The sequence below is a fragment of the Salmo trutta genome, chromosome 2, assembly GCF_901001165.1.
Source record: "Salmo trutta chromosome 2, fSalTru1.1, whole genome shotgun sequence".
Lineage (NCBI taxonomy): Eukaryota > Metazoa > Chordata > Actinopteri > Salmoniformes > Salmonidae > Salmo > Salmo trutta.
Genome location: NC_042958.1, coordinates 46,413,137 through 46,433,788, shown reverse-complemented (window position 1 = coordinate 46,433,788; position 20,652 = coordinate 46,413,137). Strand labels below are relative to the sequence as shown.

At 42.5% G+C, this 20,652-nt stretch overlaps 1 protein-coding gene across 11 annotated transcripts in view; it reads right to left on the bottom strand.

Moving 5' to 3' along the window:
• Positions 1 to 1,670: 1,670 nt before the first annotated feature.
• kif20ba (kinesin family member 20Ba) overlaps positions 1,671 to 20,652 on the bottom strand; it is a 39,262-nt gene continuing 20,280 nt past the window's right edge. For 2 of the 11 annotated variants that reach the window (XM_029702963.1, XM_029702921.1), the window contains 10 exons: positions 19,027 to 19,182; positions 17,905 to 18,081; positions 13,881 to 14,033; positions 13,545 to 13,643; positions 11,447 to 11,644; positions 8,904 to 8,960; positions 7,360 to 7,434; positions 6,645 to 6,762; positions 5,441 to 5,580; positions 1,671 to 4,289 (listed from right to left, as the gene is read on the bottom strand). In XM_029702963.1, the coding sequence (XP_029558823.1) occupies positions 4,188 to 4,289; positions 5,441 to 5,580; positions 6,645 to 6,762; positions 7,360 to 7,434; positions 8,904 to 8,960; positions 11,447 to 11,644; positions 13,545 to 13,643; positions 13,881 to 14,033; positions 17,905 to 18,081; positions 19,027 to 19,182 (1,275 nt within the window). In that variant the 3' untranslated portion in view covers positions 1,671 to 4,187. The remainder of the gene's footprint in view (positions 4,290 to 5,440; positions 5,581 to 6,644; positions 6,763 to 7,359; positions 7,435 to 8,903; positions 8,961 to 11,446; positions 11,645 to 13,544; positions 13,644 to 13,880; positions 14,034 to 17,904; positions 18,082 to 19,026; positions 19,183 to 20,652) is intronic. The other 9 variants (XM_029702931.1, XM_029702939.1, XM_029702953.1 and 6 more) reach the window with 9 other exon arrangements.

Below are 20,652 nucleotides of genomic sequence, written 5' to 3'. Positions count from 1 at the left end.
TTTAGCTGGATTCGATGGTGCTGTAATATACAATTAGCTGACTATAAGGCCTATCTCTGGGTCTGAGCTGATACCAACTGCCAAACCCAGAACTCTGCCAAATGATTATCTTCCTCATAGCTATCTCATTTCAAAACATAGTGAAAAACATGATTGTGCTGTGAATGAGAATATGGCTCATTATATCACTTACACACATTTACAGCTTTGCAGAGAAAGAAAAAGCACAAGAACCCCCCCTGTCCATGCTGGATGAACAGCCATAACTGCGACATCCGTCCCAGAACAAAACCTTTTCAATACTGCCAGCCCGGCAGCTGCCTTGTCTTGATGTGTCACTTCATCATTTAGCGTATTCGGATGCAATTTAAATATTCTATGAATAACAACAAAAAAAGCAACATCCATTATGGCCCAAAACAGTGACTGCTGAGCTGATTTCAGAGTACACAAATGGATGGTCACAATACTTGGAGTGGTTTGGATGCAATAAAGTGGAGGAAAAAGTACCCAATTGTCATACTTGAGTAAAAGTAAAGATACTTTCATAGAAAATGACTCAGGTAAAAGTCACCCAGTAAAATTCTACTTCAATAAAATATTTGGTTTTAAATAACTTAATTATCAAAAGTAAATGCAATAGCTAAAATATATTTAAGTATTAAAAGTAAAAATAATTTAAAATTCCTTATATTAAGTAAACCAGACGGAAAACTTTTTCTTTACGGATAGCCAGGGACAAAACTCAGTGCATGTGTTTAGTGAGTCTACCAGATCAGAGGCAGGATGACCAGGGATGTTCTCTGTTTAGTGAGTCCTCCAGATCAGAGGCAGTAGAGATGACCAGGGATGTTCTCTGTTTAGTGAGTCCTCCAGATCAGAGGCAGTAGGGATGACCAGGGATGTTCTCTGTTTAGTGAGTCCTCCAGATCAGAGGCAGTAGAGATGACCAGGGATGTTCTCTGTTTAGTGAGTCCTCCAGATCAGAGGCAGTAGAGATGACCAGGGGATGTTCTCTGTTTAGTGAGTCCTCCAGATCAGAGGCAGTAGAGATGACCAGGGATGTTCTCTGTTTAGTGAGTCCTCCAGATCAGAGGCAGTAGAGATGACCAGGGGATGTTCTCTGTTTAGTGAGTCCTCCAGATCAGAGGCAGTAGGGATGACCAGGGGATGTTCTCTGTTTAGTGAGTCCTCCAGATCAGAGGCAGTAGGGATGACCAGGGGATGTTCTCTGTTTAGTGAGTCCTCCAGATCAGAGGCAGTAGGGATGACCAGGGGATGTTCTCTGTTTAGTGAGTCCTCCAGATCAGAGGCAGTAGGGATGACCAGGGATGCTCTCTTGATAAGTGCGTGAATTCTCCTGTCCTGCTAAGCATTCAAAATGTAATAAGTACTTTTAGGTGTCAGGGAAAATGTATGGAGTAATAAATACATTATTTATTTAGGAATGTAGTGAAGTAAGTTGTCAAAAATATAAATAGTAAATTAAAGATACCCATAACTACTTAAGTAGTACTTTAAAGTATTTTTACTTAAGTACTTTACACCACTGGGTATATACTTATTTACTGTAGCTAGCCTCATTCACTGCAATAATTCAGCAAACTAGAAAGTTTGATTTTAGTAGGCAAGGGTTTGTATGCACAAAACTTAAACAATGGATGGCTCAACCAGGTTATAGTGTTTTATTAAACCACTTGGGTATATGTTAGCAGTACAGTATTACAAAGGAATAGTAGTGTTTTATTGAACCACCTGGGTATATGTTAGCAGTACAGTATTACAAAGGAATAGTAGTGTTTTATTAAACCACCTTGGTATATGTTAGCAGTACAGTATTACAAAGGAATAGTAGTGTTTTATTGAACCACCTTGGTATATGTTAGCAGTACAGTATTACAAAGGAATAGTAGTGTTTTATTAAACCACCTGGGTATATGTTAGCAGTACAGTATTACAAAGGAATAGTAGTGTTTTATTAAACCACCTTGGTATATGTTAGCAGTACAGTATTACAAAGGAATAGTAGTGTTTTATTGAACCACCTTGGTATATGTTAGCAGTACAGTATTACAAAGGAATTGTAGTGTTTTATTAAACCACCTTGGTATATGTTAGCAGTACAGTATTACAAAGGAATTGTAGTGTTTTATTAAACCACCTTGGTATATGTTAGCAGTACAGTATTACAAAGGAATAGTAGTGTTTTATTAAACCACCTGGGTATATGTTAGCAGTACAGTATTACAAAGGAATTGTAGTGTTTTATTAAACCACCTTGGTATATGTTAGCAGTACAGTATTACAAAGGAATAGTAGTGTTTTATTGAACCACCTTGGTATATGTTAGCAGTACAGTATTACAAAGGAATAGTAGTGTTTTATTGAACCACCTGGGTATATGTTAGCAGTACAGTATTACAAAGGAATAGTAGTGTTTTATTGAACCACCTTGGTATATGTTAGCAGTACAGTATTACAAAGGAATAGTAGTGTTTTATTAAACCACCTTGGTATATGTTAGCAGTACAGTATTACAAAGGAATAGTAGTGTTTTATTAAACCACTTGGGTATATGTTAGCAGTACAGTATTACAAAGGAATAGTAGTGTTTTATTAAACCACCTGGGTATATGTTAGCAGTACAGTATTACAAAGGAATAGTAGTGTTTTATTGAACCACCTTGGTATATGTTAGCAGTACAGTATTACAAAGGAATAGTAGTGTTTTATTAAACCACCTGGGTATATGTTAGCAGTACAGTATTACAAAGGAATAGTAGTGTTTTATTGAACCACCTTGGTATATGTTAGCAGTACAGTATTACAAAGGAATAGTAGTGTTTTATTGAACCACCTGGGTATATGTTAGCAGTACAGTATTACAAAGGAATAGTAGTGTTTTATTAAACCACCTTGGTATATGTTAGCAGTACAGTATTACAAAGGAATAGTACCTGTTTTATTAAACCACCTTGGTATATGTTAGCAGTGGTATTGAAAAGGAGACTGGGAAAGACATTTAGATTAATTTAGTAAATAAAAAAAGGTTTCCTGAGTTAAACCAAAAGAGCAGTTTGTGATGGTGTTCCGTCTTATCCCAGATACTACGCTGATTAGCAGATCTGATTGAATAGGGCCCTATATCTATGTTACACCATGCATTATCAACACAAATAGGACTTGGTAGTGGTTGTCCCTAGTGAGATATTCATTCTGCTCCACAAAAAGAAAGTGTTTTTTTTACATGGACATTGTTGTGATGATCCCAATAAAGTACTTTACTAAATCCCAAGATACTTATAGGAGGTGACCCTATCAATTTGCTGGAATTTTATAGTTAAAATCTGCAAGTGACTCCATCTGTTTATTTTCAGGGAAGAGAAAACACTACATTTTGTTTTCCTTGCATTAAGTTTCAATTGGAAAAGCTGCCTTTGAATAACATCAAAAGCCTGTAAGTCTGTACTGTAAGTCCTGAAAAGCCTTCTGAATATTAGATACGCATAAATGAATAATTGTGTCATCAGCATAGATCTTTTTTTTTAAACTTTTTTTTAAAAAGTACTATACTGTGTTTTTACATGAACATCGTTGAGATGATCACAGTAAAGTACTATAGTGTGTTTTTATAAAAGTACTATACTGTGTTTTTACATGAACATTGTTGAGATGATCACAATAAAGTACTATACTGTGTTTTTATAAAGTACTATACTGTGTTTTTACATGAACATCGTTGAGATGATCACAGTAAAATACTATACTGTGTTTTTATAAAGTACTATACTGTGTTTTTACATGAACATCATTGAGATGATCACAGTAAAGTACTATACTGTGATTTTATAAAGTACTATACTGTGTTTTTATAAAGTACTATACTAAATCTTCAGATTACTGCATTACCACGATGATGTTCTGGACTGAGAATAAAAATACTTGATTATATTCTGTTAAATCATATTATACATAGCACACAATGGAGATAAATAATCATATGTGCAACGTTAATTACGTAGAAATAAAAATAGAATGAAGTGCTAAATGAAGACTATATGAAAGAAAACAGGCAGCTAAGAGGAAGAGGAAGTGATTTCAGAAAATACACAACTTCTGGAAAGAAAAACAGCCTCAACAATAAAGTAAACCTCAAGATGTCCTTCATTACAAAATCAATTCATTTATTACCCTGTACCATTAAGAGCAGCGTCTTTGACTTCAGTCCAGAGTTCTCTCTTGACGATGAGATGGTCACTCTCTTTCTCGTCTGGAACTCCACTGATGATCTGAGACAGAGGTTTACAACCAAAGTGAATCAACAAGTACCTCTTACATGACACCCACCATATCAACCTCAAATGAATGGGAATCACTATCCACAGGGCAGGGCTGAGCAGCATAGGACCTGAGCCTCTAGGTTTGCCTTTGTGCATACCTTTTAATTTGGGTACACATGTGTGATAAACAACATACCCCTAAAATGTATCAACAACCCTGCTGATGAATAAATTTAAAAAATGAAGAGCATCTATCCCAATAGCTCTGTTGTCCCGGGTCTAGAGCAGGCCTACCAATCATATATTTTTTCTGTTTGTAGTAATCAGATGTAGGGCTGGGCCATATATCATATGGATGGACCCGCATACAGGTATGGGTTTTTACAATACCGTCTATAACGACTTCTTGATACAATATTACATAAATAAGTTCTACTAATTGGACTACTTCACTGTCAGTTTTGGTTGAGTATAAACCAATCAGAAGAGAGAAAGCCCATTAAAACCATGTAGAATTTATTTGGAGCCATCCTAGGGTCCTGCACTACTCATCAGGGGTTGGAACCGATCGTTTCGTTCTGAACAGAACCGTTATTTTTAAAATTCCGTTCCACTGTTCCAATCGGCAAAATAAAGTTCTGAACCGGTTCGAACCCCCCAAAAAGTACCGGTGTATATTGTTCCATTCTGTTCCTTTTTTTATTAACCTGTGAAAAATCGACAGTTGTTTACATTTAGTTAATTAAATGACTTCACCAATCAGTGTGGATAGAGCAGGCAAGCTAGTTGTTTACATGCATGATGGACAGACAAGTGTAGCCTATGGCGCAAGACGCAACGATAGAAAAATGTCCGTAACCTAAAAGAACATTATTAGCTGGTTCCCATGCTTTTAAAATAACGGTTCTGTTCCGGAATACTATGGATCACTTTCATTCCCGGTTCCGTTTCTGTTCCTTGAAAAATGTCATTATTTTCCGGTGTTCTGTTCCCTGAACCGGTTCCAACCCCTGCTACTCATAAAACATATTTAAAACTTGTATTATTCAGAAACATTAAATACAGCTATACCATCAACAATAAGACAAATATTGTGATATACTTTGGCCATATTGCCCAGGCCTAATCAGACGGACGTGCAGCTGGCTGTGGGTTCTCACCGGGTGGGAGGAGAAGTCTATCAGGGAGGAGATCTCTGGTCTGTACAGCTTCCACTTGGACTTCATGGGTCTAACGCTCATGGACGACCCCCTTTCCGTCTCTGGGGATTTCCCGCTCACCAATCCCATTATCTTTTTAGCTGCAGAGAGAAAGAGGGACGTAAGGGCTTGAGCAGCATAGGCCAATAAAAAGTTAAAGCCAGAGCAAGCCATTACTGTAGACCAGAAAAAAACTAGCGTGGGTGCCAGTCTGTTTCCGCACTCTTGTCAACTCCTTATGGAATTGAAATTCTTGACAAGGACAATGGAGTAGGAAAAAGAACAGATCTGGGACCAGGCTACAGAAAACTGCCCTGGTGGCAGCATCCATGGACTAGCTGTGGAATGAGAGAGACCAGGCAGCATCCATGGACTAGCTGTGGACAGAGACCAGACAGCATCTATGGACTAGCTGTGGAATGAGAGAGACCAGGCAGCATCCATGGACTAGTTCTTGACTGAGAGAGACCAGGCAGCGTCCATGGACTAACTGTGGACTGAGAGACCGGACAGCATCTATGGACTAGTTCTGGACTGAGAGAGACCAGGCAGCATCCATGGACTAACTGTGGACTGAGAGACCGGACAGCATCCATGGACTAGTTCTGGACCGAGAGAGACCAGGCAGCATCCATGGACTAACTGTGGACTGAGAGACCGGACAGCATCCATGGACTCGTTCTGGACCGAGAGAGACCAGGCAGCATCCATGGACTAACTGTGGACTGAGAGACCGGACAGCATCCATGGACTCGTTCTGGACCGAGAGAGACCAGGCAGCATCCATGGACTAACTGTGGACTGAGAGACCGGACAGCATCCATGGACTAGTTCTGGACCGAGAGAGACCAGGCAGCATCCATGGACTAACTGTGGACTGAGAGACCGGACAGCATCCATGGACTAGTTCTGGACCGAGAGGGATTGTGGCAGGTTATATTGAACTTGACCATTAAGGTGCGTTTTGTTCCACTGAAGATGTTACTTTGACTCGTGTGGTTTCAGTTTCTGGCTCTTTGGTCTGATGATGATGATGATGCTGATCATATAGTCTGTGCTCGGTGCTCTATACTCCGCAGTGCTGTTCTGTGTGGGATAGACGGTCATGCTGTCAGTGCAGAGTTGCACCAAGCCATTCCGTGCTACTGTTAGTGTCAACTCTTATCCTTGCTACCGAAGACTCCGATCTTCTGCATCGTTCCTTCTTTCCTGCTATGCAAGCTGGACTGGGAGTCCTGGGGCCTTATGGATCCCGGGTCTTTACTGCCCCTGGCCGGAGACGGCTATAGATGGAGGAGAAACCATGTCATAACTTTTGATTTATTTAACTAGGAAAGTCAGTTAAGAACTAATTCTTATTTACAATGACGGCCTACCCCGGCCAAACCAATCACAGCCGGTTGTGATACAGCCTGGATTCGAACCAGGGTGTCTGTAGTGACGCCTCTAGCACTGAGATGCAGTGCCTTAGACCGCTGCACCACTCAGGAGACCCAAAGTAAACCAATAAGTAATATAAAGACTAAAGGTGAGATGCTATACTTTATTATCCCCGAGGGGAAATCTGACAGAGCTTCCACATAAACACATAGAATCGACACATAGAAACACATTGACACAACGTACATTGTTAACGCTGTCATCATAATGTACACTGATGTACATAATGTACACATAATGTCCCCACCCACACAAACTGGCATTAGTTCATGCCAGGCAAGGCTGTGACGAGGTGACACATCCACATGATGATGCCCTACAGGCCAGGCTCCAGTCCATTATCATCAGCCTCTGTGTCTCCCCTACTGTTTAACAGTTTTATTGACAGGGGGACAAAGTCATGTTTGAATCTGTTCAAACATAAAAGCTGTGTGTCTCACCACCTCTTGATGCACAGCCAGTTTAGGAGCCAGTCTGGTTCTGGGGTTTCTATGGTTCTCCTTGTGCACCGCATCCTGAGAAACACCAGCGCAGAGATGAGAGTTAGGAGACCGGGGAGAGAGGAGACCAGGGAGAGAGAGATGAGACTTAGGAGACCAGGGAGAGAGGAGACCAGGGAGAGAGAGATGAGAGTTAGGAGACCAGGGAGAGAGAGATGAGACTTAGGAGAGAGGAGACCAGGGAGAGAGAGAGATGAGAGTTAGGAGCAGGGAGAGAGGAGACCAGGGAGAGAGGAGACCAGGGAGAGAGAGAGGAGACCAGGGAGAGAGAGAGGAGACCAGGGAGAGAGAGAGGAGACCAGGGAGAGAGAGAGGAGACCAGGGAGAGAGAGATGAGAGTTAGGAGACCGGGGAGAGAGAGAGGAGACCGGGGGGAGAGAGAGATGAGACTTAGGAGACCAGGGAGAGAGAGAGATGAGAGTTAGGAGACCAGGGAAAGAGAGAGGAGACCATAGAGAGAGAGATGAGACTTAGGAGACCAGGGAGAGAGAGAGGAGACCAGGGAGAGAGAGATGAGACTTAGGAGACCAGGGAGAGAGAGAGGAGACCAGGGAGAGAGAGAGGAAGGAGAGGAGACCAGGGAGAGAGGAGACCAGGGAGAGAAATTAAAACTCCATGGTGAGGATTTAGTTTTATGAATGGATAGACATTGAGAGATCAATTTACATTTTAAGAGTCCCATGTCATTTCAAGTTGAATAAATCAGTAGGTTTCCAAAATGATTGATGTGGATTAACAATGTATGTTTCACAGCTCCAGTGTAGGCCATCCCTGACACATCTAGTTTGAAATGTTCAGCTCACGGCAAAAGAAACCCTCATGTAAATGTGTACTCCAAAATAAAAGCATCTTCAATAACTTATTGGTAACATCTGTCCAACTCTGCATTTTGCTTTTAAATAGGATGCTGTATTAATCATTAAACATGTTTCAAACTTCTGGACTTTGTGTTTCTGTATTTTATATGTTATATTTAAGCAATAAGGCACGAGGGGGTGTGGTATATGGCCAATATATCACGACTAAGGGCTGTTCTTAAGCACGACGCAACGCGGAGTGCCTGGATACAGCCCTTAGCCGTGGGATATTGGCCATATACCACAAACCCCTGAGATGCTGTATTGCTATTATAAACTGGTTACCAACGTAATTAGAGCAGTAAAAATAAATGTTTTGTCATACGCGTGGTATACGGTCTGATATACCACAGCTGTCAGCCAATCAGCATTCAGGGCTGGTACCACCCATTTTATAATCTTCAATAATCAATGGGTATATATTATTTATAGAAATGACCGCTGAACAGCAGGAAATAGCCAACGCTGAAACAACCCGTCATTTTAAATCACACCTATTCCATATCGTCTCAGAGGACATCCATAGCTTTGCCATTACGCCAACCGAGGTATTACCGACCAAAGCAATAGAACACTTGAGCGGGATGGCGATGGATGGGGTAACAGGCATGAAGAGGGGTGCGGTACCTGAGATGGGAGTTCATGCGTTGCTCTCCTTTTAGCTGGACTGCGCCATCCGCTCTTCTTAAAAAAAGAAAGAGGTTTGTTATAAAGTTAGCAAGAATAACCTGAGTCGAATACAGCGAGGACTCTGTGTCAACCATGTACCAGGTAACTAACCAACCACAAAGACACCTGGAAGATTTGACATTGATATTATATTGACACGTGAATTACATCAGGACTAAAAGGCTACAAGGGCGGGTCATAATGTGAAGATAAATACTTCAAGAACACATTTAAAAGTTTAGATGTTTCAACTTCTGGTGCTTCAAATGCATTTATCTTTAATACTAAAACCATTGCCCTGTTTATGTGTTTGTTGTGAACCTTATATAAAATAATTAACCGTCTAAAAGATTTAATGGCTGTGTTTTTTTTTTTACACCTGGATCACTGAAGGCAGAGAGAAAGCTGATAAAACCCACATAATGAATTAAATAAAAAGTTTATTACTAAATAGAAATCATTATGAATTTTTTTTTCAATTGAACTCGACTTTCCCTTGTCGTCATCTCTCAACATATCTTTCTTCATATCTCGTGTTCAACAAAATGCTTGGCATTTTATTCCCGGCAGTGGGGAGTCAGAGACACAGACCTCAGGGAAAGAGTTGTTTTTGTGTCCCATCAGATAACAGAATGGCTGAGTAACACTAAAGATAGGACTAGGAACATCAGAGCTCCCAAAGACTCCCCCGCTGTGTTGTGTGGGCTTTAAATCAAATCAAAGTTTATTTGTCACGTGCGCTGAATACAACAGGTGTAGACCTCACAGTGAAATGCTTACTTACAGGCTCTAACCAATAGTGCGAAAAAAAGGTATGTATGTGTGTGTGTGTGTGTGTGTGTGTGTGTGTGTAGGTAGGTAAGTAAAGAAATAAAACAAAAGTAAAAAGACATTTGAAAATAAGAGTAGCAAGGCTAAATACAGACACCGGTTAGTCAGGCTGATTGAGGTAGTATGTACATGTAGATATGGTTAAAGTGACTATGCATATATGATGAACAGAGAGTAGCAGTAGCGTAAAAGAGGGGTTGGCGGGTGGTAGCTAGTTACCATGTTGTTAACTAAGGGCAGCAGGTAGCCTAGTGGTTTGAGCGTTGGGCCAGTAACCAAAAGGTTGTTAGTTCAAATCCCCGAGCTGACAAGGTACAAATCTGTCATTCTGCCCCTGAACAAGGCAGTTAACCCACTGTTCCTAGGCCGTCATTGTAAATAAGAATTTGTTCTTAACTGACTTGCCTAATTTGAGTAAATAAAGGTTAAAATATATATATATATATATGTTTAAAGGCAGTGGACCAACCCCCTCCCTGCCGTCAGCGTGCTCTCTCTCTCACACAGACACACACCTTTCCCAAGTCCTCGGGTGAACCTCAATAGTATTTCCTTGATTCCTATTCTCAAAGCACATTGGAAGAGGAATCAAGTAAATACAATGGAGATTCACTCCTCTCCTCCCCCCTCTGGGACAGTCAGTAATAGAATTACTTTAGTCTCAAACTGCAGAGGTTTAACCCCATAAATACTCTTCCTATATGAACTTAATACTGCACCATAGCCTTTACTCACTTCTACGCCGCCGCAGCGGCGGACACCCACCTCCTACGCCGCCGCAGCGGCGGACACCCACCTCCTACGCCGCCGCTGCGGCGGACACCCACCTCCTACGCCGCCGCTGCGGCGGACACCCACCTCCTACGCCGCCGCTGCGGCGGACACCCACCTCCTACGCCGCCGCTGCGGCGGACACCCACCTCCTACGCCGCCGCTGCGGCGGACACCCACCTCCTACGCCGCCGCTGCGGCGGACACCCACCTCCTACGCCGCCGCTGCGGCGGACACCCACCTCCTACGCCGCCGCTGCGGCCACCCACCTCCCACGCCGCCGCTGCGGCGGACACCCACCTCCTACGCCGCCGCAGCAGAGACCCACCTCCTACGCCGCCGCAGCAGAGACCCACCTCCTACGCCGCCGCAGCAGAGACCCACCTCCTACGCCGCCGCAGCAGAGACCCACCTCCTACGCCGCTGCAGCAGAGACCCTACACTACATCGACTCATTATTTTCACACAACAACCATGCGTGTGTTAGATCACACCACATGTAATAGGAAACTCAGAAAAAGAAGCACAAGCCTTTCATTTCAATGCATAATGTAAGATGGAACAGTAAACTATCAATATGTTGAACAGCTTGCTCTTCAGATGAACCTAATTAACACTTCATTATGGCTTATCTGAGGCTATTTAAACATTTTGCTTCTTGCATGGTTTCTTATGCCATTGCAATTAGTTAGGTGGGTGACTCCTGACTTTGGACATGGGATAACAGAACTGTTGCAGTACTAATGCTCTCTCTGTAAAATGTATTTAAGATGACTGACAGGAGAGACCACCAGCTGAATGGTAAGATGGACAGGGTCTGCAGTGGCAGAGGGACCACACAGTTGTACCCTGGACTGAACCTACAGTACGTCCCTCACTGCAAGTTAACACTGTCTACCTTGTCAATCTCAGCGCTCTTCCTCTTGCGGGTGATTTTGACGTTGACCACAGCCTCTCCCTGGCGTTTCAGGGCCATCCTGTTGGGCTGCAGCGGGCTGAAGGAGATCTCAAGCTCAGGCTTGGGGAAGCGGCTGGTCCTGCCTCCTTCTGTGGAGATCTCTGAGGAGTCGAGCACCGATGGGTCGCCCCCAGACCCCTACAGACAGACAGGGGTACACAGTATGACAGTGAGGGTGAGTTAACCTACAGGAGCGTCTAGTCAGTTGGGTTAACCTACAGGAGCGTCTAGTCAGTTGGGTTCACCTACAGGAGCGTCTAGTCAGTTGGGTTCACCTACAGGAGCGTCTAGTCAGTTGGGTTCACCTACAGGAGCGTCTAGTCAGTTGGGTTCACCTACAGGAGCGTCTAGTCAGTTGGGTTCACCTACAGGAGCGTCTAGTCAGTTGGGTTCACCTACAGGAGCGTCTAGTCAGTTGGGTTCACCTACAGGAGCGTCTAGTCAGTTGGGTTCACCTACAGGAGCGTCTAGTCAGTTGGGTTCACCTACAGGAGCGTCTAGTCAGTTGGGTTCACCTACAGGAGCGTCTAGTCAGTTGGGTTCACCTACAGGAGCGTCTAGTCAGTTGGGTTAACCTACAGGAGCGTCTAGTCAGTTGGGTTAACCTACAGGAGCGTCTAGTCAGTTGGGTTAACCTACAGGAGCGTCTAGTCAGTTGGGTTAACCTACAGGAGCGTCTAGTCAGTTGGGTTAACCTACAGGAGCGTCTAGTCAGTTGGGTTAACCTACAGGAGCGTCTAGTCAGTTGGGTTAGCCTACAGGAGCGTCTAGTCAGTTGGGTTAGCCTACAGGAGCGTCTAGTCAGTTGGGTTAACCTACAGGAGCGTCTAGTCAGTTGGGTTAACCTACAGGAGCGTCTAGTCAGTTGGGTTAACCTACAGGAGCGTCTAGTCAGTTGGGTTAACCTACAGGAGCGTCTAGTCAGTTGGGTTAACCTACAGGAGCGTCTAGTCAGTTGGGTTAACCTACAGGAGCGTCTAGTCAGTTGGGTTAACCTACAGGAGCGTCTAGTCAGTTGGGTTAACCTACAGGAGCGTCTAGTCAGTTGGAACAATACAGCATGACGTTCTGACAGATGATGTCATTCTAACGCGACACACGTTGCCAGGAGCCATCAGGGCTGCACATCGTGGAACTCATCTTTAAAAAACAAGATTTTCTTAATTTATGTGAAAATAGCTCTTAAACCACTGCGTCCCCCCTTGACTACCGTAGCTATGGAACTAGTGATGGGCATTCCGAGTCTTTCAGTGAGCCGGATTATTTAGCTCCACTCACATAAAAGAGTCATTCATTTGGCTCGGCTCTCAAATGGCTCTTCGTTCAGTAGTGCTTAAAATTGACCTAAAACCATGACAAAATTGTCAATCACTAATTTAAAGCCTAAAACATTGTGAAATGCTAGTTCAAATACATTTGTACCTGTCAAAATAATTAGTTCTGCCAAAATAATGTTTTTTACTCACTGCAAAAATGAGTGTGGACTAGAATGAGGCTCTCTCCCCACTGTCTATTGTTTCTGTAATTCATGTTTTTATAACAAAAAATCCTTAGTCGGAGTGTCTCCTGACGCACGAAGGGAACCATATTGGATTGATTCAATAGCTCACATAACCTTGGTTCCATTCGTAAACTTCCATCAGAGCAGACGGACGTGGCGCTAACTGACATAAGACATGCAGATGAGAACCTAGCCTTGGAAACCCGACCCATAGGCAACAGCAGTGACTCCCAACAAACCACGAGGCAGACATGCCAGAACGTCGCAACTCCAAACCAAGGTTTGCAGGCTAAACCTTTGCAGTGGTTTTAGCGAAGGTAGTTGACGCTAACTAGTCACTTGTGAAATGCACTTGTTATCCAGATGAAGTTATCTTCATCTGGATAGCTACTATTTTGTCTGGGGGACGTGGGCATCAGGCGGATAAGGCAGTGACGTACTTCCTCTATGCCAAACTGACGTTTTGTTACGTACAGACGTGTTAAGCCAGAAGATTGGAACATTGCAGGAGGAAACCCGGATGTCTAGAGAGATTACCTGACTGGTCCTCTTCAACGTCTTTACGCCGTGTACTAGTTGACCGTTGTCATGGAGAGTCCTCTCACGGACTTTGGGAAGGCACTCCTCTGCTTTAGTCTGTGAGAGATATCATGAACAAAATCCATTGTATTAACAAAACCAACATACAACATTCGGATAGGGGATTGAATAAATAAGTAATATTTTTATATTCATATTTTTGGATAATGTGTACTGAACTGTTGAGGAGAGCATGCAAGTAAGCATTTCACTGTACTGTTTACACCCTGTATCCTGTGCACGAGACCAATAAAGTTAGATTTTATTTGTTATGAAGGAGGACTGCTCCCTCACCTGATTGGCTGTCTCTCTGTGTTTAGTAGGGGCTGAGACGTCGCTGCTGGCTTTGGATGCAATTTTCAGTTGTTCCTTCAGGTTAAGAATCTCAGTGTCTCTGTCAGACAGAAGGCCTTGCAGCTCCTCTACCTCCACCTGGCCATGGTCCCTCTGGGGGAGGGGGAAGAATACAACGGTAAGGAAACAGTGGACCAATAATGCTATCTATCCACATGGTCCAAAGGTGTGTTCTTTATCATGCTACAGTACCACAATAAGTCATTGAAAGTGAACTGTGCCCCTATACAGAGTTTGTGTCTGTTTTTATTTCAAATTCAAAATAATTGATAATAATAACAATAAAAATAATTCATTTGTAGAGAGCATTTCAACGCGCATAAAATAAGTGTAACATTTTTCAATAAGGATAAGTGCAAAATACAAATCATTTAAAATTGAAATGACCAAGAACCCTGCACCCAACCTTAACGCAACGATTCCAACCGTAACGCTGGCGTGTCTTGGACTTCTAACCCCTTTTAAACATCATGCGTTCTGGATTAAACCATTGGATTCGTCTATTTCTTCTGCATCTGTGTGATTAACTGGGCTGAGCGGTGTTTGAGACAAGGGCAGATCCCGCAAAGGGGGCCGGGTCTTTTTTTTTTTTACAAAAACGTCTGTAGAGTCCGAATGGTTAGAGCTACAAACTATTGAACACTATCAATGAAAAGCTGAAAGTCTCACGAACACGCACATGTAACATGTTTTGCTCTTACGACGCTCACAAGCTACACATAGACGATCATAACAAATCCCAGGACATAGTGTCTATAATACTGTTATAACCTCACGTAGTTGCTGTCACAAACTCCAAACAGTTGTCACTGACTAGTTGCATTTCAGTGGAGGCTCCTGGGGGAGGACGGCTCATAATAATGGCTGGAACGGAGTGAATGGAATGGCATCCAACACATAGAAACCATGTGTTTGATACCATTCCACTGATTCAGCTCCAGCCATTACCACGAGCCCGTTCTTCCCAATTAAGGTGCCACCAACTTCCTGTATTGGATATTCATTTCCCAGTGAGCAAACAACTTCTGTACTTACAGCATTCATATTAAATACTGTTGAAGAAATATGGCTACAGGTTCATCTGTCTCACCTAAAGCCCATTCTGGTGGGAAGCTGCTATAGACCAACAAGTGTTAACAGTCAGTATCTGGATAACATGTGTGAAATGCTTGATAATGTAAAGTACCAGTCAAAAGTTTGGACACACGTACTCATTAAAGGGTTTTTCTTTAATTTTACTATTTTCTACATTGTAGAATAATAGTGAAGATGTCAAAACTATGAAATAACACATATGGAATCATGTAGTAACCAAAAAAAGTGTTAAACAAACCAAAATATATTTCATATTTTAAATTTTTCAAAGTAGACACCCTTTGCCTTGATGACAGCTTTACACACTCTTGGCATTCTCTCAACCAGTTTCACCGTCTTGAAGGAGTTCCCACATATACTGAGCGCTTGTTGGCTGCTTTTCCTTCACTCTGCGGTTCAACTCATCCCAAACCATCTTAATTGGGTTGAGGTCGGGTGATTGTGGAGGCCAGGTCATCTGATGCAGCACTCCATAACTCTTGTCGGGATTGAGTGACCTTCATGTCTTAAAGTAATGATGGACTGTCGTTTCTCTTTGCTTATTTGAGCTGTTCTTGCCATAATATGGACTTGGTCTTTTACCAAATAGGGCTACCTTCTGTATACTACACCTACCTTGTCACAACACAACTGATTGACTCAAATGCATTAAAAAGGAAAGAAATTCCACAAATTAACAAGGCACACATGTTAATTGAAATGCATTCCAGGTGACTACCTCATGAAACTGGTTGAGAGAATGCCAAGCGTGTGCAAAGCTGTCATCAAGGCAAAGGGTGTCTACTTTGAAGAATGTAAAATATGAAATATATTTTGATTTGTTTAACACATGATTGATTTGTTACTACATGATTCCATATGTGTTATTTTATAGTTTTGATGTCCACTATTATTCTACAATGTAGAAAATAGTCAAAATAAAGAAAAGGTGTGTCCAAACTTTTGACTGGTACTGTATGTGATAGAGGCATATTTTCTGGATGATTTAAATATTGACTGGCTTTCATCAGGCTGCCCACTCAAGAAAAAGCTTCAAACTGTAATCATTGCCTGCAACCTGGTTCAGGTTATCTATCAACCTACCAGGCTAGTTACAAACAGCACAGAAATGAAATCATCAACATGTATTGATCATATCTTTACTAATGCTGCAGACATTTGTTTGAAAGCAGTATTCAAATCCATATGATGTAGTGATCACAATATAGTAGCCATATCTTGGAAAACCAATGTTCCAAAAGCTGGGCCTAATATTGTGTATAAGAGGTCATACAATAAGTTTTGTAGTGATTCCTATGTTGTTGATGTGAATAATATCTGTTGGTCCGTGGTGTGTAATGAGGAGCAACTAGACGCTGCACTTGACACATTTATGAAATTGCTTAGCCTAGTTACTAATAAGCACGCAGCCATTAAGAAAACAACTGTAAAAACTTAAATCCCTGTGGATTGATGAGGAATTGAAAAATGATATGGTTGAGAGGGATGAGGCAAAAGGAATGGCAAATAGGTCTGGCTGTACAACCGATTGGCAAACATATTGCAAATTGAGAAATCATGTGACTAAATTGAATAAAAATAACTGATAATGCCACTCCTATTTGCCATATCTTCAATTAAAGCCTATTTAAAAAACTAAAAGCACTGTATTTGGGACAAATCATTCACTAAACCCTAAACTAAATCTTGTAACAAATAATGTGGAAATTGAGCAAGTTGAGGAGACTAAACTGCTTGGAGTAACCCTGGACTGTAAACTGTCATGGTCAAAACATATTGATACAACAGTAGCTAAGACGGGGAGCAGTCTGTCCATAATAAAGCGCTGCTCTGCCTTCTTAACAGCACTATCAACAAGGCAGGTCCTACAGGCCCTAGTTTTGTCACACCTGGACTAATGTTCAGTCATGTGGTCAGGTGCCACAAAGAGGGACTTAGGAAAACTGCAATTGGTTCAGAACAGGGCAGCACGGCTGTCCCTTGGATGTACACAGAGAGCTAATACTAATAATATGCATGTCAATCTGTCCTGGCTCAAAGTGGAGGAGAGATGGACATCATCACTACTTGTATTTATGAGAGGTGTTGACATGCTGAATGCACCGAGGTGTCTGTTTGAACTACTAGCACACAGCTCAGACACCCACACATACCCCACAAGACATGCCAGAGGTCTCTTCACAGTCCCCAAGTCCAGAACAGACTAAGGAAGGTGCACAGTACTACATACAGCCATGACTACATGGAACTCTATTCCACATCAGGTAACAGATGAAAGCAGTAAAATTAGATTTAAAAAAAAGATAAAATACACCTTATGGAACAGCGGAGACTGTCGTGCGACACAAACATAGACACGTATACAAACACAAGTTAACATATGCACTATACACACATGTACACATGAATATGGTGTTATAGATATGTAGTAGTAGACTGAGGGCACACACTTAATATAATGCGAAATCTGTTATAAATGTATTGTAATGTTTTTAAAATGTAGAACTGCCTTAATTTTGTTGGACCCCCGGATGGGGATCCATAATAAATACAAATACCAATGCATTTTATCAGATCTTTTTGCCTTGGCGGTCCTTGTTTTTTTAATGACATTTTTCACACACAAAAAACATGAATGCAACTGTTTATGTCAAATTGTTATGTGTTCTACTTGTAGCCTTGCTTGTCCTGAAAATAAAATGTTAAAACACTTGATATAAGGGCTGGACATGGAGATAAACGGCAGGCGGATAAATTAAAAGCCCATTTCTGCTGGGGTTTTAGGACTGGGGCAGTTGTATAGTTCCAAAGGAAAATAGTCTGACAGTCCCAACAGACTAAACAGTCCATCATGTGTGCTTGAACTGACCTCTGCTGGCTGAGAGGAGGCATGGCAGCGGAGACTGGCTATCTGTTCATCCTTGTCTGCGATGCTGGAGAGGAGTTTGGTTAGCTGGACCTCCAGAGCTGTCACCAGGGAATCCCTCTCTTTCCTCCACTTCACTAGGTCCTGCTCCTTCTCAGTGAGCTGGGCCACCAGACCTTCCTACAGGGTAACAGACAGTGGTTTCTTAGTAGGTTTTAACCCTATCTCAGTGAGCTGGGCCACCAGACCTTCCTACAGGGTAACAGACAGTGGTTTCTTAGTAGGGTTTAACCCTATCTCAGTGAGCTGGGCCACCAGACCTTCCTACAGGGTAACAGACAGTGGTTTCTTAGTAGGTTTTAACCCTATCTCAGTGAGCTGGGCCACCAGACCTTCCTACAGGGTAACAGACAGTGGTTTCTTAGTAGGTTTTAACCCTGTCTCAGTGAGCTGGGCCACCAGACCTTCCTACAGGGTAACATACAGTGGTTTCTTAGTAGGTTTTAACCCTATCTCAGTGAGCTGGGCCACCAGACCTTCCTACAGGGTAACAGACAGTGGTTTCTTAGTAGGGTTTAACCCTATCTCAGTGAGCTGGGCCACCAGACCTTCCTACAGGGTAACAGACAGTGGTTTCTTAGTAGGTTTTAACCCTATCTCAGTGAGCTGGGCCACCAGACCTTCCTACAGGGTAACAGACAGTGGTTTCTTAGTAGGTTTTAACCCTATCTCAGTGAGCTGGGCCACCAGACCTTCCTACAGGGTCACAGACAGTGGTTTCTTAGTAGGTTTTAACCCTATCTCAGTGAGCTGGGCCACCAGACCTTCCTACAGGGTAACAGACAGTGGTTTCTTAGGCAGGCAGCCCAATTCTGACCTTTTTAACCAATTATTGGCAAAAGGTCTGATCTGTGTAAATGCAGCCTTTGTCTGTAGAGGGTATTGCAGCTGTATTCTAAGGAAAACCTCTCCTAGGGGATCCCCAGACGTTTCACAATGTTGTTGAACTAGCTCACCTGATTCCCCTAGTAAAAGGGCTTGATGATTAGTTGAATCAGGTTTGATAACTGTGGAATTAGGTCATACATGGAACGGCTGGGGGTCCCCGAGGGGAAGTTGCTTTACCACTTGGGTTTGCTGTTTGGCGTGACGCTTGCGGCCGTCTGCAAACTTCCTCATCTCCTGGTTCCTCTTATCCTCGGCCTCCTTGGCCAGCCGGATCAGAACAGTCTTCTCTTCAAGCCACTTCCTCCTGTCAACTTGATGTTTCTCAGTACACAGCTAGAAACACACATGATTACTTATACTTGGAAGTACACTTACAGTGGGGCAAAAAAGTATTTAGTCAGCCACCAATTGTGCAAGTTCTCCCACTTAAAAAGATGAGAGGCCTGTAATTTTCATCATAGGTACACGTCAACTATGACAGACAAAATGAGAAGAAAAAAAATCCAGAAAATCACATTGTAGGGTTTTTAATGAATTTATTTGCAAATTATGGTGGAAAATAAGTATTTGGTCACCTACAAACAAGCAAGATTTCTGGCTCTCACAGACCTGTAACTTCTTCTTTAAGAGGCTCCTCTGTCCTCCACTTGTTACCTGTATTAATGGCACCTGTTTGAACTTGTTATCGGTATAAAAGACACCTGTCCACAACCTCAAACAGTCACACTCCAAACTCCACTATGGCCAAGACCAAAGAGCTGTCAAAGGACACCAGAAACAAAATTGTAGACCTGCACCAGGCTGGGAAGACTGAATCTGCAATAGGTAAGCAGCTTGGTTTGAAGAAATCAACTGTGGGAGCAATTATTAGGAAATGGAAGACATACAAGACCACTGATAATCTCCCTCGATCTGGGGCTCCACGCAAGATCTCACCCCGTGGGGTCAAAATTATCACAAGAACGGTGAGCAAAAATCCCAGAACCACACGGGGGGACCTAGTGAATGACCTGCAGAGAGCTGGGACCAAAGTAACAAAGCCTACCATCAGCAAGGGCATTGAAGATGAAACGTGGCTGGGTCTTTCAGCATGACAATGATCCCAAACACACCGCCCGGGCAACGAAGGAGTGGCTTCGTAAGAAGCATTTCAAGGTCCTGGAGTGGCCTAGCCAGTCTCCAGATCTCAACCCCATAGAAAATCTTTGGAGGGAGTTGAAAGTCCGTGTTGCTCAGCGACAGTCCCAAAACATCACTGCTCTAGAGGAGATCTGCATGGAGGAATGGGCCAAAATACCAGCAACAGTGTGTGAAAACCTTGTGAAGACTTACAAAAAATGTTTGACCTGTGTCATTGCCAACAAAGGGTATATAACAAAGTATTGAGATAAACTTTTGTTATTGACCAAATACTTATTTTCCACCATAATTTGCAAATAAATTCATTAAATATCTTACAATGTGATTTTCTGGATTTTTTTTCTCATTTTGTCTGTCATAGTTGAAGTGTACCTATGATGAAAATTACAGGCCTCTCTCTTTTTAAGTGGGAGAACTTGCACAATTGGTGGCTGAGTAAATACTTTTTTGCCCCACTGTACATGTACTGACTAATCCAAGGTAAAAATAAAGGAGAAAATACACACTGTCAACAACTACATATGTGACCCGTTTCAGGAAACTAGGCGTAAGTCGCAAGTGACTTCACAGGAGAGTGAATTTCATCATCTTTTAAAGCAGAATTACTTTCCTGTTGTTCCTCAAAAATGCAGTGTATGATATACCATTTTGTAGCTCTGAATA